General features: G+C 37.9%; 1 protein-coding gene across 1 annotated transcript in view; it reads right to left on the bottom strand.

The window, feature by feature from the left end:
* The window catches only part of LOC136874458 (uncharacterized), a 296911-nt gene that overhangs the window by 23426 nt on the left and 256002 nt on the right, over positions 1-17483 (bottom strand). The window contains exons 25-26 of the mRNA XM_067148087.2: positions 16567-17194; positions 10359-10656 (exon numbers count right to left, since the gene is read on the bottom strand). Coding sequence (XP_067004188.2) covers positions 10359-10656; positions 16567-17194 — 926 coding nt within the window. The remainder of the gene's footprint in view (positions 1-10358; positions 10657-16566; positions 17195-17483) is intronic.

The following is a 17483-nucleotide window of genomic DNA, read 5'->3' as shown; positions in this document are numbered from 1 at the left end:
GTCACTTGTCATTTTTACTACCTGAAATGGCTTTCATGCTCTAGCTCTTTTTACTAAATCCTTCCATTCATCTAGCGCAAAAACAAAAGAAACACCCACAGCCTCTATTATACATGGGGATAAGGTTTGCTAACCTACATATACAGCAACGCCATCTTTACGCTCTCCTCCGTAAACGTCTGTTAGCCCGATTTTGCAATAACAAAATTGGCCTAAATAAAATGGCATAAAATTCAAAGCGTTGTATCTCATCACACAGGATTGCCTCATATTAGCCCAACTCAGAGAAGATACTTTGAACCTTCCGCAATTGATGGCAGCATATAACTCATTTTTTCCAAATTTGTTGGTTAGCCCGTTTATTATTCTTATGTTGTAGCCCGTTTTTGCGAGCACCCATTCAATGTCACCATTCAGTTTTACTGGTGTTGTCTTAAAATAATTTTGTTATCAAAGAGGGTCATTAAAACTTGCTGTGCACAATTTGATTACATGTGAAATAAAAGTATATTGTCTTAAATATGTGTTACATCACATTTGAATGCAAGTTTTTAGCTGCATTATTTTATTCTGAATACAAAAGATAGAAATACTTCACCTCTCCAGAAATTTGGGCTTATTTTTGTGTCTAGACAAAGAAACGCAGGCCTGTACTGCGAAAAAAAAAAGTAGATGGTGGTACAAGGAGTGTAAGGTTGGGCTGTGTATAGCCCAATGTTTTCAGGGCTACTATACCAAAATGAACTACTGTATTCCTAAATAGGTACATTTTGTATTTAAAATGTAATTGTGTTTATTTCTGGCTTAAGTAGCCACATTAAATTATTCATTTTGATTGTTTAAGGAGGCTTATTAGTATAACTTGAATATAAAAGATTTTTTCCATACAATTTTTTGTTTTCATATAGAGAAGAAGAGTATTTATGACCCTTCAGTCTTGTATTATAAAGAAAAAAAATATGGACTACAAAATATATCAGTTATAGGATTAATAGTGGGAGTAAATTCTGGTTGCAGTTTTGGACTTTATAAGGTATAGAAAAACATCTGTTGACAAACATCTGTTGCTGCCATCCACGGTTCAATATTAATTTTAAGGAACCGTTTATACAGTCAGTAGCATTGTGTGCATACTTTATGCTTCTCAGTTCTTATTTGTGCTGTATGTGAAAGACATTTCACATTCCATTCTGATATTATTTATTACATAGTATCTTTTGGAACCTGTTAAGCAGTGATGGGAAATTGTATATTGAAAAATGAAGTATACTTTGTCCTAGTGGCAACCCTATAATTAGGGAAGTTATAAAATAAAATAAAATAAAATAAAATAAAATACTTTAGATATGTACTTCCAGATTAACATACTCACTTTGGTTGGCCAACACCTTCATATGATAAAAAAATTAGGTATTTACTATGTTTCGTTGTTGTGTAGTAACGTATTAAAATTCAGGAAAAAGGCCAAGTTCACTGCCAGAGTCCATGTTAAAATATGGTAGTGTTGAGAGTGTTAAAGTTATAATGGAAGCATGATGTTCCCTTGAGTCCTTGTGGGGTTGCTCCCTGTGGCCTTGTTAGAGGTACCTCTGTCTCAGTGCACACCACAATATGTTCCAGCATTTTGTCAGCGATGATCAGTTGTCAACCACTGATGCAAGTCTCATTCACATAGCGTTATGCATATGGAATGTGGCCATGGCGACCTTTGAACACATGTCTTTGAACACACAATCACATGTTGAACACATGATGTGCATGTCTACCAACTGTTATGTCATTCACTACACCAAATACCCATCTGAAGAGAAAATTTTCGTAGCTGTGGCGATATCTGAAAATTGATGTATTTCTTCATCAGACCTAACATTCAACATTCAACATTCATTGTCTAAAATGTCATCTAGGGTGTCATAATATTTTGCTCTTTCATTAGTCAATACACAGCCATAATAAATAGCCTTGTCACTACTACAAATTTCTAGAATAGTTTCAGATTGATGCCATATTTCACCAACCAACAAGGAAGTTTTGTGTCAACACTCAGCATATTCAAACACAAAATAATAATGAAACCAATATCAGAGGCTGTTACTCCTGCACAGTTGGCATGCTTAGCTGCCCAGTGTAGATTTTTCCTTTAATGGGTCATCCCCAGAAATATTAAAATACATGTGGATGTTTATTACAATTATTGATAAAAAGTCATAAAAATTCAGAATCACATGTAAAATGAAAAGAACTGTATAAACGAAAGAATTAGCATTGTTCCACGAATGACCCACCTGTGGTTCTAGTGAAAATACCTATATACCCTTCTATTTTTACTAAAATTCATATGACTGACAATAATGTTTGCCATTATGCGAGCATGTTATTCTTAGCTGACTTTTTTTTGCTAAATTCAGTTTTCTAGTAAGCTGCTTTAATCTCTCCTTACTTTCACACACACCATTGCTACCTCTGTTTCTTTCTAACCTAATTCTCCTTCTTAACCCTAGAGAGCTAACGCTTCGTCAAAATGACGACGGCCATGATAAAATTTCTCTCCCCCACCTCTCCTCACAACCTCAGCCACTTGGCTCCTTCAATACCCTCATTTGTCCTTGAGCTATGGATGATGTTACATCAGTTGCATCAGAGACCTGTCTCATTAGTGAGTTATGTGCTGTGCATAGCCTTTCTGATGAAGCATTAGCTTTTCCGTAAGTATCATTCAGAATTCAACTGAAGTTGCAGGATTGTGCTTGCTGTTTTATTTAAACCTAGTTAACAAGAATCCTTTCTGCTCTCTGTCTAGATATTGAATCATACATCTTTTGTACATTTTCCTCTGAAATTCCTGTTATATATGGCATCTACTGAAACTTCTTCCACAGAAAAGATCGTGAAATGGCTACAGGAAATGGGAGGTGAGAGTGATAGTGAGAATAGTGGCAGTGAAACTGAAGCTAATATAGAAGAAGATCACATTGTGTTATCGGACGGCAATTTCGACGATGACATCACTTTTGACCCTCATAACGTAGAGACAATATCTCATCATTCCTCAGACTCAAGCTCCGAGGAAGTGGAATGCTCTATAGGACCAGATCAGCTGGCTCGTAAAACTGACCCATATAAAATAGTGAGAGTATTCTAGTCGGAGACCACCAAATACTCGCTCAGCAGCCAGGAGTATTATTCATTATAGGCAGGGACTGAAAGAGAGACCAAAAAATGTCACCAAGGGAAGCATTTTCCTTATATTTTACCCAGAAAATGCATGATAAAATCAAGCACAATAATGAAAAAATTGCAGAAAAACCTGCAAATTATAGCGTCCAAAGTGCAACAGTGTCTGACTTGTGAGAAGAAGAATTGGATGTATTTTTAAGTGTTTTGATATCTGGTGTTCAGAAGAATAACCACATACATACAAAGGAATGTTCAATGCAGAATTTTCAGCGATGAGGTACAAAGCCACAATGAGTTGTGACAGATTTGACTTTCTTTGTGAATGTTTACGTTTTGATGACCAGACAACAAGGCTTGAGAGGAGAGAAACAGACAAGTTTGCTCCAATAAGAGAGATTTGGGAACAGTTTATATCTGCCTCAAGGTCACCCATGCCCAGGGGCAGGGGTGGGGTCACCCCCCCCCCCCACCTAGTTCTAAGGGATAGGAAAAAATCTAATTTAGTCAGGCGTTTTTCTTTCAAGAAAATGATTTAAAAGTCGGTATTACGTAGAAGTGGTAGTACCACCCCCCACGAACAGGCAGGGGATACCGTGGGTGTTATTCTACTGTGGAATACAAGTCGCCATTCATCTTCCAAAATATTAAAATTACTACATACCCCCAGGTCTAGGCCCCCCTACAAACTATCATATGGGTGCCCATGATCTGCCTGTAGGGAATCTTATAAGCCTGGATCATTCCTTAAGATTGATGAGCAACTTCCTGCTTTTAGAGGGCGGTGCCCTTTCAAAATGTACATCCCTAACAAGCCATCAAAGTATGGCATCAAAATTGTGATGGTATGTGACAATAAAACTAAGTACATGATTGATGCAATCTTGGTAAAAACACTGCACCTGCTAATCAACCATTAGCGGATTTCTTTGTGAAAACCTTGGTTCACTTCTGTTCCCTTGGCAACTGACCTATTGAAACCACCATTTAACTTGACAATACTAGGCACTATTCATAAGAATAAACGAGAAATTCCACCTGTGTTACTGAGGAGGTGGTGGTAATGATTATTGTTTTAAGAGGAAGTACAACTAGGCAACCATCCTCTCTATAACACTAATCAGAGGGAAAAAAATAGAAGGGATCCGACACTTCAAAAAATGAAGATATCGGCCAAAGGAAGACAAGGGCCACAAAGGGCGTGAAAATGAAAGACTCCCTAGCCCTCGCAAACCTAATAGCGTCAGGGTCAGAAAAGAATGAGAATTGACCAAGGGAGGTTGGATAGGATAGATGAAAGTGAGGAGCCTGGCACAAGTAAGTGGAAGCAATGCCAGGACTCAGCTAAGGGCCCCGTGGTCGCCAACCCACGCTCCAAAGTTCAGAGCCCCTGGGGCCACTTTTAGTCACCTCTTACGACAGGCAGGGGATACCGTGGGTGTTATTCTACCGCCCCCACCCACAGGAGAGCCTGTGTTACTGAATCATATAGCAAGAAAAGTAGGCACATCTATGTTTTGTTTTGATCAAGAGAAAACACTTCCGTTGTACAAAACCAAGCTGAACAATGTGGTCTCAGTTCTTTCGACCACTCATAAATGGGCAGAGATCAATATCAAAGAAGCCGATTATGATTGAGGATTATAACGACACGAAAGGTGGTGTGGACACTCTAGATCAGATGAACAATTAAATGAATTGTAGTTGAATATTATTCTAGTGAACTCTTCTGTGATTTATATTCATAATAAGATCAAAAATAAAGAAAAGCCTTTGACTAGGAGGCAAATTGCAAAACAACTGCAGTATGAACTTATGAAGCCATGGGTGATACATCGCCTTGAAATGCGCAACTTGCCGCGCATGCTGCACTCGTCTATGGCAGAAATACTTCACGTGAATATGCCTACAGATGAGGCAGGAGGTCCTGAATTAAGAATGTGCAAGATATGTGCCTTTTGCCCAAGCAAGAAATGGAGGATGACAAAAGTGCATTGTTGTCATTGTTCCAGAGCTGTATGCGGGGAACTTCAAGCAAGATGTGTTTGGAATGCAACAATGGATGATGAATGTGGTGGGAATGTTTGTGTATGCTGACAAGACTCTATCAAGAAGTGTATCATGTAAAATACATTAATATGTAGCAATAAGTAATTTTTACATAGCAATAAATGTGTTTGTCAAAATGACTACGTGTTAGCTTTAACGTTCCTTGTATACCACGTTAGCTTTCTAGGGTTAATCTCTTTATTTCTCTCTTACAATATAGAGGGTCTTTCCCATACCTTACCACTTTTAAAGGTACATACCTGTTTTCACACTCCTCAACACTTGCTTCAAACTCATCCCATAGGCTGTTTATATTTTTATTTACCATTTTCCATTGATTGTAATTACTTTTTTAAAACTCCCCTATATTTCTCTTATCAGCCTTATGGTATTGCCTAATAGTCCTACTTTTACAAACTTTCTATTGCATTTACTTCTAACTATGAAAAAAAAAAAAAAAAAAAGCTTCATGATCACTTATACCACCTATCACTTTTCCTTTACAGAGCTCATCTGGTTTGTCAGCACCGCATCAAAAACACATTTCCCTCTTGGTGGTTCCATTACTTTCTGATTTAACTCTCATTGCCCCCGGTCTAGAAAGCCAAGAATAACGGCTGAGAGGATTTGTCGTGCTGACCACAGGACACCTCATAATCTGCAGGCCTTCAGGCTGAGCAGCGATCGCTTGGTAGGCCAAGGCCCTTCAAGGGCAGTAGTGCCATGGGGTTTGGGTTTTTTGTCATTGCCAGATCAACTTATTTACCATTTGCTGATCATGCTTTCCATCATTCGCATTACATTTGGTAAATTGAGGTCACCCGCTACAAATAACGTTTCTTTTTTTGTTGTTCTCTACGTAGCTGATTATAAATAATTATCTTCTCAAAAAATTCATCAGCTTCAGTGCCACCCTTGTCAGGTCTGTATACTCCAAATCATCAAGTTGCTCATCATCTTTAAAGATGAGCCTTAAACTTAGAATTTCATGTTACTCATCGTTAACCTTTTGGCAGATGCTACACAGCATCCCACTGATAATAATTTCTGCTCTCTGAAAGTTCTCCTGGGCTGTCATAACCAGATCCTATACACCCCTAACTATGTTACTGACTATTCTTCCTTGACTTACTTTTTTGGTACCAGCGTGAAAAATTACCACTTTCTCCTTTCCCTCCTCCTTTCCTTCTATTTTTTCCACATCTGCCTTAACCTAATTCCTGGATAACACTCAACTTGGTTCCCTTTCCTCCATATACTTTCCCCATATGAACGACAGAGTTGCCTATGACCAAAGCCTCAACCTCACCCACCTCATTAGCTTTCATCCTTTCCTGGTCTTCCTTAACTTCCCTGATACCTGTGGAACCTACTTTATCTTCCCTTCTCTGCCTCTCATGACCCCGTTCCACCTCCCTTTTCCTATCCACTACTCTATGTATCCCTTTCCTACCATTCCCTTCCCTCTTGCTTTGCCTCTCCTCTGTATCACTTTCCTGTTCCTCATCTTCCCTCTGCTGTTCTACCTGCAGTGTTTCATATTGATTCTTAACCGATACCTTTCCTGAACTCTCTCCCTGAGGAAAACTCTTAGGCCTCATTTTCCTTCCCTTAAAACATTTGCCCAACTGTCTTCCACTTCTCCTCTTCCTTTCTCTCTCTCTTGCCTGCCTGCCACATCCTGTAAATTTACAGTATTTAGGAAGATCTACCTTCATTCCTGTCCTCTTTTAGAAGACTAATTATCTCCCTCAAACTTTCTATACAGGGTCTCTGTTATAAACCCAAACCGTCCAGTGGCATTTCTACTCTCCGAGACCTAAGCAGCTGTAAGGGAGGCATGTGCATTGTTCTTGACCTTGCAAGGAGTGTGCCTATCTTTAACCTAGCATCAATAGCTAGTCTGAATCTCAGCTGTTAACATGGTGAGGCAGTTATAATTGCAACACCGTATTTTCATATGTAAAAGTTATTTTTAGTATGAGTCAGCTCAATAGGGATGCAATGCAATTGTTCAGCAAGTTCCTGGTGAAGTGTCACCTTCATAAGTACAGTTTCACGTAATTGTAAATACATTTGAAACTAATGGCTCAGTGCTCAATAAAAAGCATGAGCACACGCAACAGTTTTAACACAGGAAATTATGGGGTTGTTTGGTCCACCCAATCCAACTTCTTCCTCTTGGACATACAGTTGATTCAGAGTAGGCCCTATCTGAATGGGAAGACATATTTTAAAAGATTTGTTATTTGAAGAGAGGCGTGAATAAAAAATGTTCACAATTTTGAAAATGCACCCCAGTACTCATCAGATCTCATATCTTAGCGCAAACTTGCAAATCATTTCAAAAATTGAATTTCATGATGAATATTAATATTTTATGAAAATCTTTTCCGAATTGCCAAGTTTAGTACAATGACATAATTTTCTAGGTTACTCATAGCAAAACTGATTTTTTTAAGTGGTAAAAAATGATATGTCTAGGAAATGTGAGGAATTTTAGTATTAATTTCTAAAGCCCCTCTGTGAAAGAAAGACATCCACAGTATCCCGAAATTAATATATTTTGAACATTCTCTTTGTAAATTCTCTTGACCTATTATTTTATCAACTTATGTTATGACAATTGTCATTTAATCACACCTCTTCTTTATTCTCTGTGTCTGCAGCTACACTAATTGTAAAAATAGATAACACATGCAGAATAATTGAACTGACATCTGCATCAGTTGGCATTATGGTACCATCATTCTTTCTACAATTTATTTTTCTAGGCCATTCCCTCCTTTAGAAGGGTTATATTCTGTAAGGGGTTCTGCCCTCTGTCCTGAAATACTGCCTTGGACCTCATATTCACTAATAAATGGCAGCAACTGGAAGGTCTAAATGTCAAGAGAACAATTAATCATACAACTACAGATATCACGATAATACTTACATAAAATAAGAGTTTTGTCTGTACATTGCTCAGAATTTGAAAATTTGAATGGTATTTCTGTATCGGTCGTGTCCATAGTAGCAAGGAAATGCACTTTTTTAATTATCCGTACTTTCTGTCTGTCTGTCTGTCTGTCTGTCTGTCTGTCTGTCTGTCTGTCTGTCTGTCTGTCTGTCTGTCTGTCTGTCTGTCTGTCTGTCTGTCTGTCTGTCTGTCTGTACACGCATCACGAGAAAACGGCTGAAGAAAATTTAATGAAAATCAGTATGTAGTGTCTGGGAATAGTCGCTACAATCTAGGCTATAAATAATCTTATTCATGCTGAAAAGAATAGTAGTTTAGGGGAAGGCCTAAAATTTAATTCTCAAATATTTATGTTATTAGTGGTCCTATCTTACTGAAAATCAGTATGCAAAGTCGGGAAATAAGTCGCTACAATCTAGGCAATCGGGCGAGTTGGCCGTGCGTTTAGAGTCGCGCGGCTGTGAGCTTGTATCTGGGAGATAGTGGGTTCGAATCCCACTGTCGGCAACCCTGAAGATGGTTTTCCGTGATTTCCCATTTTCACACCAGGCAAATGCTGTGGCTGTACCGTAATTCAGGCCACGGCCACTTCCTTCCTATCTGTGTTGGTGCGACGTTAAGCAATTAGCAAAAAAAACAATGTAGGTTATAAATAACCTTATTCATGTTGAAAAAATGGTAGTTTAGGGGAAGGCCTAAACTTAAATTCTCAAATTTTTATATTATTAGTGGTCCTATCTTAATGAAAATCGGTATGCGAAGTCAGGAAATAAGTTTCTACAATCTAGGCCATAAATAATTTTATTTACGCTGAGTGGAATATTAGTTTAGGGGAAGGCCTAAAATTTTAATTCTCAAATATTTGTGTTATTAGTGGTCCTATCGACAAATACTACATTACTAAAGTTATATAGTATTAAATTTCCGATCATTTATGTCATAATTTATACCATACCAGCTATGATAACAGTGATATTCATGAATTTGGATTTTTGTTGCTAAGTCCATATCAGCGCCAAGTCACGAGAAAATGGGTAAACAGAATTTAATGAAACTCGTTATGTAAAGTCGGGGAATAAGGACCTACAGTCTACGCTATAAATAATTACTTAAGACGCCCTAATATCACCAGAGTCGAAAGAAAATTAAATGTGAAGGCCTACAATACAGAAATCTCATCCATTGAACAACAATAACATTACATTGACCATTGTTTGTTGTGATGTGCTTTGTGTCTTCTGTTGCCAGTCATGTCCAATAGATGTGATTACTGCTGTATACCAAGTATTTTTTTAAAGTTTGTTTTACGCCGCACCGACACAGATAGGTATTATGGTGATGATGGAATAGGAAAGGGCCAAAAGTGGAAAGAAAGCGGCCTTGGCGTTAAGTACGGTACAGCCCCAGGATTTGCCTGGTGTGAAAATGGGAGACCACCGAAAACCATCTTCAGGGCTGTCAACAGTGATTTTCGAACCCACCCCGGATGCACCTCCTGGATGCAAACTCACAGCTACGCGCCCCTAACCGTATGGCTCTCCCTGTCGTACCGAGTATAACAGCCTGCCTGAATATTGGCGGGAAGTACCTGGGGAGTTAGATAACTTTCTTCTTAAGCATGCCATTCCTCTGGTTCATAAATTTTCTGATAGTACTGGTACGTAACAAGCTGGTACATCATAGCATTAGAGCAATTCAATCCGTACCCTGAGGCACTGATTGAAATGAGCAGTGTGTATATTTAAGGCAACAATGGCAGAGAAGTGTACACGGTTGTCTGCGGCCTGGTCATTCCAGCAATGGAACTTTGGACTGTTAGATCGGCATCATAGTACTGTTCGTTAAAAGTGAGAAACTGTGCATTTTTTTCATTTGAGCGAGTATTTTATATTATAACATTGCTTTTAATCCTTACATTCCTACTGATGTTTTTGTAATGGCCTAAGTTAACTGTAGTTAGGAAAACCACAAAGACAGTCTATCTGAGAATCCCATAGCGAAGCACGGGTACATCAGCTAGTACTGATTATAAAGCAATATGGTATCCAGACATATAAGTTGTGCATGAGGCTGATGGATCACAATATGCTCAGTTTAAGAATTGACAATAATTAAAGTAGTTGGATGTTTAACAACGTATTATAAATTAAAGTAGGATTGTTATGTCACATACCCATTGAGAGCTTTCTCTATGGATTTTCTTGTTACCCAGACTTCACCATCAGCTGTCCTTGTGTGAGGCTGGTTGAAGTTGCTACCTCCAAAACCCACCACGGAATAGTGAGCATCAGTAATGCCTTTCATTTTCAGGGCACTATCTAATTTTATAACAGCATCCATAACTCTCACTGATTTAAGACAGTTTGCTTGCTCCACAACCATAACTATATCTGTTGACTGAGGACTGTCTTTAGTGAACAATTTCCCCTCTCCAGCCTTCAGTACTGTCCCATCCATAAGCGGGCAGTTTGCTGTAACAGAACAAATGTTGTTACAATGGAATACTCTTCTTCAATGTGAGAAGCAACATATTAGGAAAAGCATAAAATAAAGACAGAAAGCTAAAAGAAATAGGAATATTATACAAAAATGATAAACACAGGAAGCAACATACAGCAAAGACCTTAGACAAGAACAAGATAGGATAGCTTTCACAAAAATGCATGAAAACTGCATTCAGCGCTTATAGCGGCAGTGTATTAGATTGAGTGCAGTCTACTGCGGGTTGTGACAGAAATTAAAATCGCTCTTATTGGATCTTTTTTGAAACCAGTATAATATGACATTACCTCAACATGACTGGCCACATATGTGTAATGGTGTGAAAAAGCAATCTAAATCTTATTTTCATTTCCCAATGGACTTCAATGGGTACGCATACTTTATATATGCACATACTTTTCTCTATTCCTGACTGACTGTATTTACTTATATTTTATTTATTTCTTCTGCCAGCCCCCGTAGGCCCTGGGTTTGATTCCCAGCCAGAACAGGGATTTTTACCTGGACCTGAGGGTTAGTTTGAATTCCACTCAGCCTACATTATTACAATTGAGGAGCTATCTGATGGTGAAATAGTGACCCCGGTCTAGGAAACTAAGAATAAAGGCCAAGAGGATTTGTCTCACTGATCATGCATCACCTCATAAACTGCAGGCCTTTGGGCTGAGCTGCAGTCACTTGGTAGGCACATCAGGGCACAATGGGGTTTGGGGTTTGTTTCTTCTATTTGTTTGTTCAACCTACATTTGTGTTGCTAGAATGGATATATTCATTACTGCATGTCTCTGTGATGGTTTGTAGTCTGATGTGTTGTATGTAAATAAATATGTGTGTTAACTTTATACTCTGGTTGACTGCTGCAGCAGTTGGGAGGGACCTGTGCCGCGTAGCTGGTAGACTGATGTAGCAGTCGTGCTGGAGCCGTGCCTCATAGCTGGTCGACTGCTGTAGAAGTCACGTGTCTTTTGGCTGTTTTCTGTTTCGCTATGATAGATTGCTGGGGTAGTTCAGCCTTTGAGGTCTCTTGTGGCTGTCTTGGGCGTCAATAGTTACGGCTATGCTCACCAGATGACAGTTGTAACCAGTTCAAAGACGAAAGATGCCTTGATGGTCCCCGGCACTGATGTGCATGTGTTTCTTAACTTTCAATCACTTTAAACTGTGATAGGCCTGATGATGGAGGAAAGATATACTGTGGAGGAAGCCCTTGCCCTCATATTCGGTAGTGACTTTGAAGAGGATGATGATGATAATGATTTATCATCTGATTCTGGTGATAGAAAGATTTCAAACCGAGCTCGATAGCTGCAGTCGCTTAAGTGCGGCCAGTATCCAGTATTCGGGAGATAGTAGGTTCAAATCCCACTGTCGGCAGCCCTGAAAATGGTTTTCCGTGGTTTCCCATTTTCACACCAGGCAAATGCTGGGGCTGTACCTTAATTAAGGCCACAGCCACTTTCTTCCCACTCCTAGCCCTTTCCTGTCCCATCGTCGCCGTAAGACCTATCTGTGTCGGTGCGACGTAAAGCAACTAGCAAAGAAAGACTTCAATCACACCTTCTACTTCAGGCACGTTTTCTACTCCAGTTACCGCTTCATCGTCTAAAAGGTCGGCCTACTTCGATGATTCAACAGAACAATATAATTAAATTAATGTAGTAATGGTTCACCTTTCAATACTGTAATATTCTAAATTACATTAATTAATTAGGGACTAGTTTCGGCTGGGGCTGGCCATCTTCAGCCTTAATGTAAAACATCTAATAACTAAACAAATGTACATGTACACAATTGACATAAAACAAATGAAACAAATATATACAAATTGACATTAAAAAACTGGGATGAAATTATGATTAAGTTTGAAAATAAGCTAGGTTCTAACTTCTTGAGAATGCTCATCATTGAGAATATTTCAAGTATTAATTTATATACACAGAACATCTAATCATTAATAATTCAATAGCAAATGGGAACTGGTAACAGTTGATTCCGTAGTTCATCAACAAATCTATTTGCTTGCATATGATTAACACCACTCAAATAGATTTGGAGATGAACTAAGGGATCAACTTTTACCAGTTCCCATTTACTATTGAATTATTAATGATTAGATGTTCTGTGTATGGTATATAAATTAATACTTGAAATATTCTCAATGATGAACATACTCGAGAAGTTACAACCTAGTTTATTTTCAAATTTAATCATAATTTCATCCCAGTTTTTTAATGTCAATTTGTATATATTTGTTTCATTTGTTTTATGTCAATTGTGTGCATGTACATTTGTTTAGTTATTAGATGTTTTACATTAAGGCTGAAGATGGCCAGCCCTGGCTGAAACTAGTCCCTAATTAATATAATTTAGGATATTACATATTATAGTATTGAAAGGTGGACCATTACTACATTAATTTACTAATTATATTGTACTTACGATTCAATACGGATCAGAACCATGAAGTTTATAACCTATGATTCAACAGAAGATGAAGATAGTGAGGATGAAGATCAAGTGCCTGAACCACCAAGCAGAAAAGTAAGTTGGTAAAAGAAGAACCTGAATCCAAAGAAACGTAAGTTCGACACAGCTAATTCCAGAATGAAAAGTTTAGTTTCTTTCGGCTATTTTTTAACACGAGTATCATAACTTTTCTGCGCGAGGAGACTAATAGATCCTTTTCTCAGAAGATGGTTACAGGAGGAGTTCTGGAGAGGGTCCATAAAGAATGGAGGGATGTGAGTGTGTGTGACATTTACATTTTTATTGTCACGATGTTTATTATGACGAGAGTGAAAAAACTGAGCATGTCGGAATATTGGACTCAGAACCCAATTCTTCAACCATCTATTTTTTCTAGGTTGCTACCTTGGGACCATTTCCAGAATATCATGAGAGTTCACCAATAATAACAATAAAGTGCCTTATAACAATGACTTTTTGTACAAAGTAGCTCTGTAATCAAACATTTCAGAGAGCAACATAAGCAACATTTCTATCCCTATGAAAACTTGTGAATCGATGAAAGTTTCCTTTTATTCAAGGGCAGACTAAATATCAAGCAATATATTCCCGCTAAAAGAAGCTGCTTCGAAATCAAGATATTTGTGATGTCTTGACGAATTATATATTAGATTTCATTGTTTATGTGGCTCAGCAAACATGATGTGGGCATCTCAGGCGACACTATTGGTACATTGATGGAGCCATATTTGCAGAAAAGACACATCCTCTATTATGACAACTGGTACTTAAGTCTCATCTTGTTTTGCTGGCTGTGTCACAGGGCAACCAATGCTTGTGACACAATGAGACACAATAGAAAGATATGTCTACAATGGCGGAAAAAGCTGAAGAAAGGTGAGCACTAAAATAGTGTGATAAGAAAGAAGTTTGTATACTTTCAACATTTTACCATGCAGAAATGGTGGACACCTTGAAGGTAGATCATAAAACCATGAAGAAGCAATTGAAGCCTTTGTCAGTTGTACATTATAACAAATCAATGGGACCTGTGGATAGAATTGATATGGTAATGAAGATGGTGGAAAACATAAGAAAATCTTCTGAGTGGTACCACAAGCTGTTTATTCATATAATAGATATGACTCTCTTCAACTCCTATTGCCTCTAAAACAGATTTGTAAAGAAAATAATTTATACCAAGTTCCAAATAGGAATCATTCAGGAAATGCTTAAAAAACAAAAAACAAAACAAACAGTGTTGAAAAAAGATGATCTGGTGGAGGAAAGAGATCTGATCTTCCCTTGAGACTGACAGCAGGACTTCATCTTCCATCTTCCTGATGAGTGGAGTATGTAAAAAACTTGTATTGTCTGCAAAACACAGAAGAAGAGGAAGCAGACGAAAATGTGTTGCAATGTAACATTTTGTACCATTCCCTGCTTCAAAAATTATCAGATGCAGAAGAACTTTTAAAAACAATTGTTACCTTATGACATGCAAATTAATGTAGATAAACAATTTGTAATCTGAAATTAATATTTGTGTAAAATTATAGGTTAATATGTAATTTATAAAACTGAAATACAAGTAACTGAAGATAAAATTTACAATGAAAACCAACACAGGTTTTTAACCCCCAGAACTTCTAAAAAAATGTTAAATGCTGTAGGTATGCAAATTAAATGTGGGTAAAAAAAATTGTAATTCAAAGTTAATGTTTATGTAAAAATATAATATGTCATTAATAATTTTGAAATAAAAGGAACTAAAGATAAAATTTACAATAAGAAATGAAACAAGCTTTTATACTCCGTACGGCTCTACTTCTAAATTGACGTTTTAGCAGATTTTGGCTCTGTCTGGTGGTTATGCGCTGAAGCATAGACACCCAACCAATCCCAAGCTGCCATTCATATCGATTTATATCGGCAGAGCGCGATCTCGAAACTTAGTTGCCAACTCTAATATTTACATTCGCCACGTGGTTAACCTATCTCGATCAGGGTGTATGGTATTCGGTACGGTTTGCGATCTTTTGCATTTTCCTTCAATATTTAGTGTGTTTTTCATATTGTTGGAGGGTTCCAGTGACTCTGAGTTCAGTAGTGTTTTCCCTTTGTAGGCCATAACCTCCTTTCTGTGCCAGCCATTAGCCGTTAATGATGTGTTACTTCCTAATTCTCTTTTAATGTTAATAATATATTCTCTTATAGTGCCAGATATTGTTAGAAAGTGTAGTTCTTGTGAATTTGTTTTCAATCCATATTCATTCGTTTTTCTGAGTACTGTATTACAATTTAAAAGGGCTGTTTACCGCGGTCATATTGCATCAGCTGTTCTCGCAGGCGTAGCGCGCTGGCAACAGAGGGAAGGCGATGCTCATTTGTTTTGCGAAACTTCAATTTAGAAGTAAGGCCGTGCGGAGTATAAGTCTGCCAGTGCCATGTCCAGAGTCATGGATCTAAAAGGAGGATGGGAAGCATTGCCTGAATTAAAAGTACTAAAAGCATCATCATAAATATTTGACCGAATATGCATTAAAAATAAATTTAAAAATTTAAAATCCTGCCTGTCCTCTCCTTACATCGCTGGCTGACTGTGAGCGGGAGAGCAGAGCGAGACAGGTATCCCTTACAGCGGGCTCGGTGAGCCACGTGCTGCTCATGTCCAAGTGGTCATGCTGCCGGACTCGCTACGCCGAAGTGAAAGGGTTAAGATGAACACAAACACTTTGTCCCTGAGCTACAAGAATCAACCAGTCAAAGTTCAAATCCCAACCCAACCATGAATTGAACCCAGGGCCCTCTAAATACAAGGCCACTAAGCTGACCATTCATATAAGTTTTATATATAAGTTATGTGTAAGGGAAAGAGTACATGATTAAAAGCAGGAAGATCTTTGAGAAAATAAAGAGTTTTCCTTCACTTAATTGTAGATTGTTCACAGATAGACATTTATTTGGTTAGTAATACTGTATTTCAATTTTCAAGTCCACAAAATGTGCAGCCAGTGCTGATGTTGTAGTCTAGTAGAGTAATGTGAACTCAAATAAAAATATCAACAACGTTTCTAAAATGAAATGTCATTAATATTTTTCTAGAGTTTAGAGACAGGCAAGATTCCCATGGGAGATTAATCATTCCTTAACCCCTGCAGACTATTGCCTTAAAAATTCTTTGTAATTTTTATGAATTTTTAATAAGGATTTACATGTTTTTACCCTTTCCTTGTGTAGTTCTCACACACCCTAATGCATTCTTTGACAGCAATTGTCACCACACTTTCAAATATCTCTGAGAACCTTACACCTCTGAATTAAGTACAATATGTAGAATCATTGTTCCTCTTAAATTGTATTTCTAAATCCTTGACTACAAAGTAATATACCACTAAGGACTGAGCACTTACCACATTCTGGAGGAATCCAAACATCAACTCCAATTTTCTTGCACTGGCTGGCATAGGTTGCAGCAGACAGACAGCCACTGCTTCTGTCATTTGTCATATCTTGAAGACACATTTCATAATATGACTGGGGTTCAATGTGAGAGAAGCAACCACTCAGAGGAGATGATGAATGTTGGAAGTAACTGCTGCAGATTTTAGACTCCTGTCTTGTAAGTTCCACGTGTTCTTCCTCTTCATTTACCTGACCTCTTGATCGGCAGTGAGAGCTCTTACCTACCTGCCAGTTCTTTGCAAAATATTGTATGTCAGATGTGACTGTTCCGTCAGGTAAGGAAATGTCATTTGATGGTTCATTGTCAAATGTTCCCAGAAGACCTCCCGTTTTTCCAAAATACCATCCAGTAAGCTCCATCGTACAAATGTCATGGTACAAATTGCACTCAAGGGCCATCCCAAAGTTGGTGTGCACCACAATCTTCTCTCCTGTGCGAATTATCCATGCTGACTGGCCAATCTTGACTGGAAGTTCCGTCTTCTTTCCATCAATACTCACACGATTATTACTGCCAATGGCTATATGGTGGCCTTCACTAACGATTGTCAAAGACTTCTCCACAACTTTGCGGTTCTGTAAGAAATATAAATAATGTATAAATGAAGCTTTCAAACTCTTTGTAATCATTGAAAATAAATTGTGGTTCAAGAACTTAATTTTTGAAATGTGTATATGGTATATATCTTTCTATCAAGAATATGGTTACTCAATGTTTTTAGGACTATAGAGGGGTTTTAAAAATTCCTCACTTCAATTTGCAATACAGTGTTATTTTAATTATGTGTAATTTGGTATTGTAATCTGTGTACCTGAAGACGTCCCATAGAAGGACGAAACATGTACTACATGTTAATATGACCTA

Source organism: Anabrus simplex, chromosome 5, assembly GCF_040414725.1.
Source record: "Anabrus simplex isolate iqAnaSimp1 chromosome 5, ASM4041472v1, whole genome shotgun sequence".
Taxonomy (NCBI): Eukaryota; Metazoa; Arthropoda; class Insecta; order Orthoptera; family Tettigoniidae; genus Anabrus; species Anabrus simplex.
Note: the sequence above shows the minus strand (reverse complement) of the source record. Positions and strands in the feature narration are given on the sequence as shown.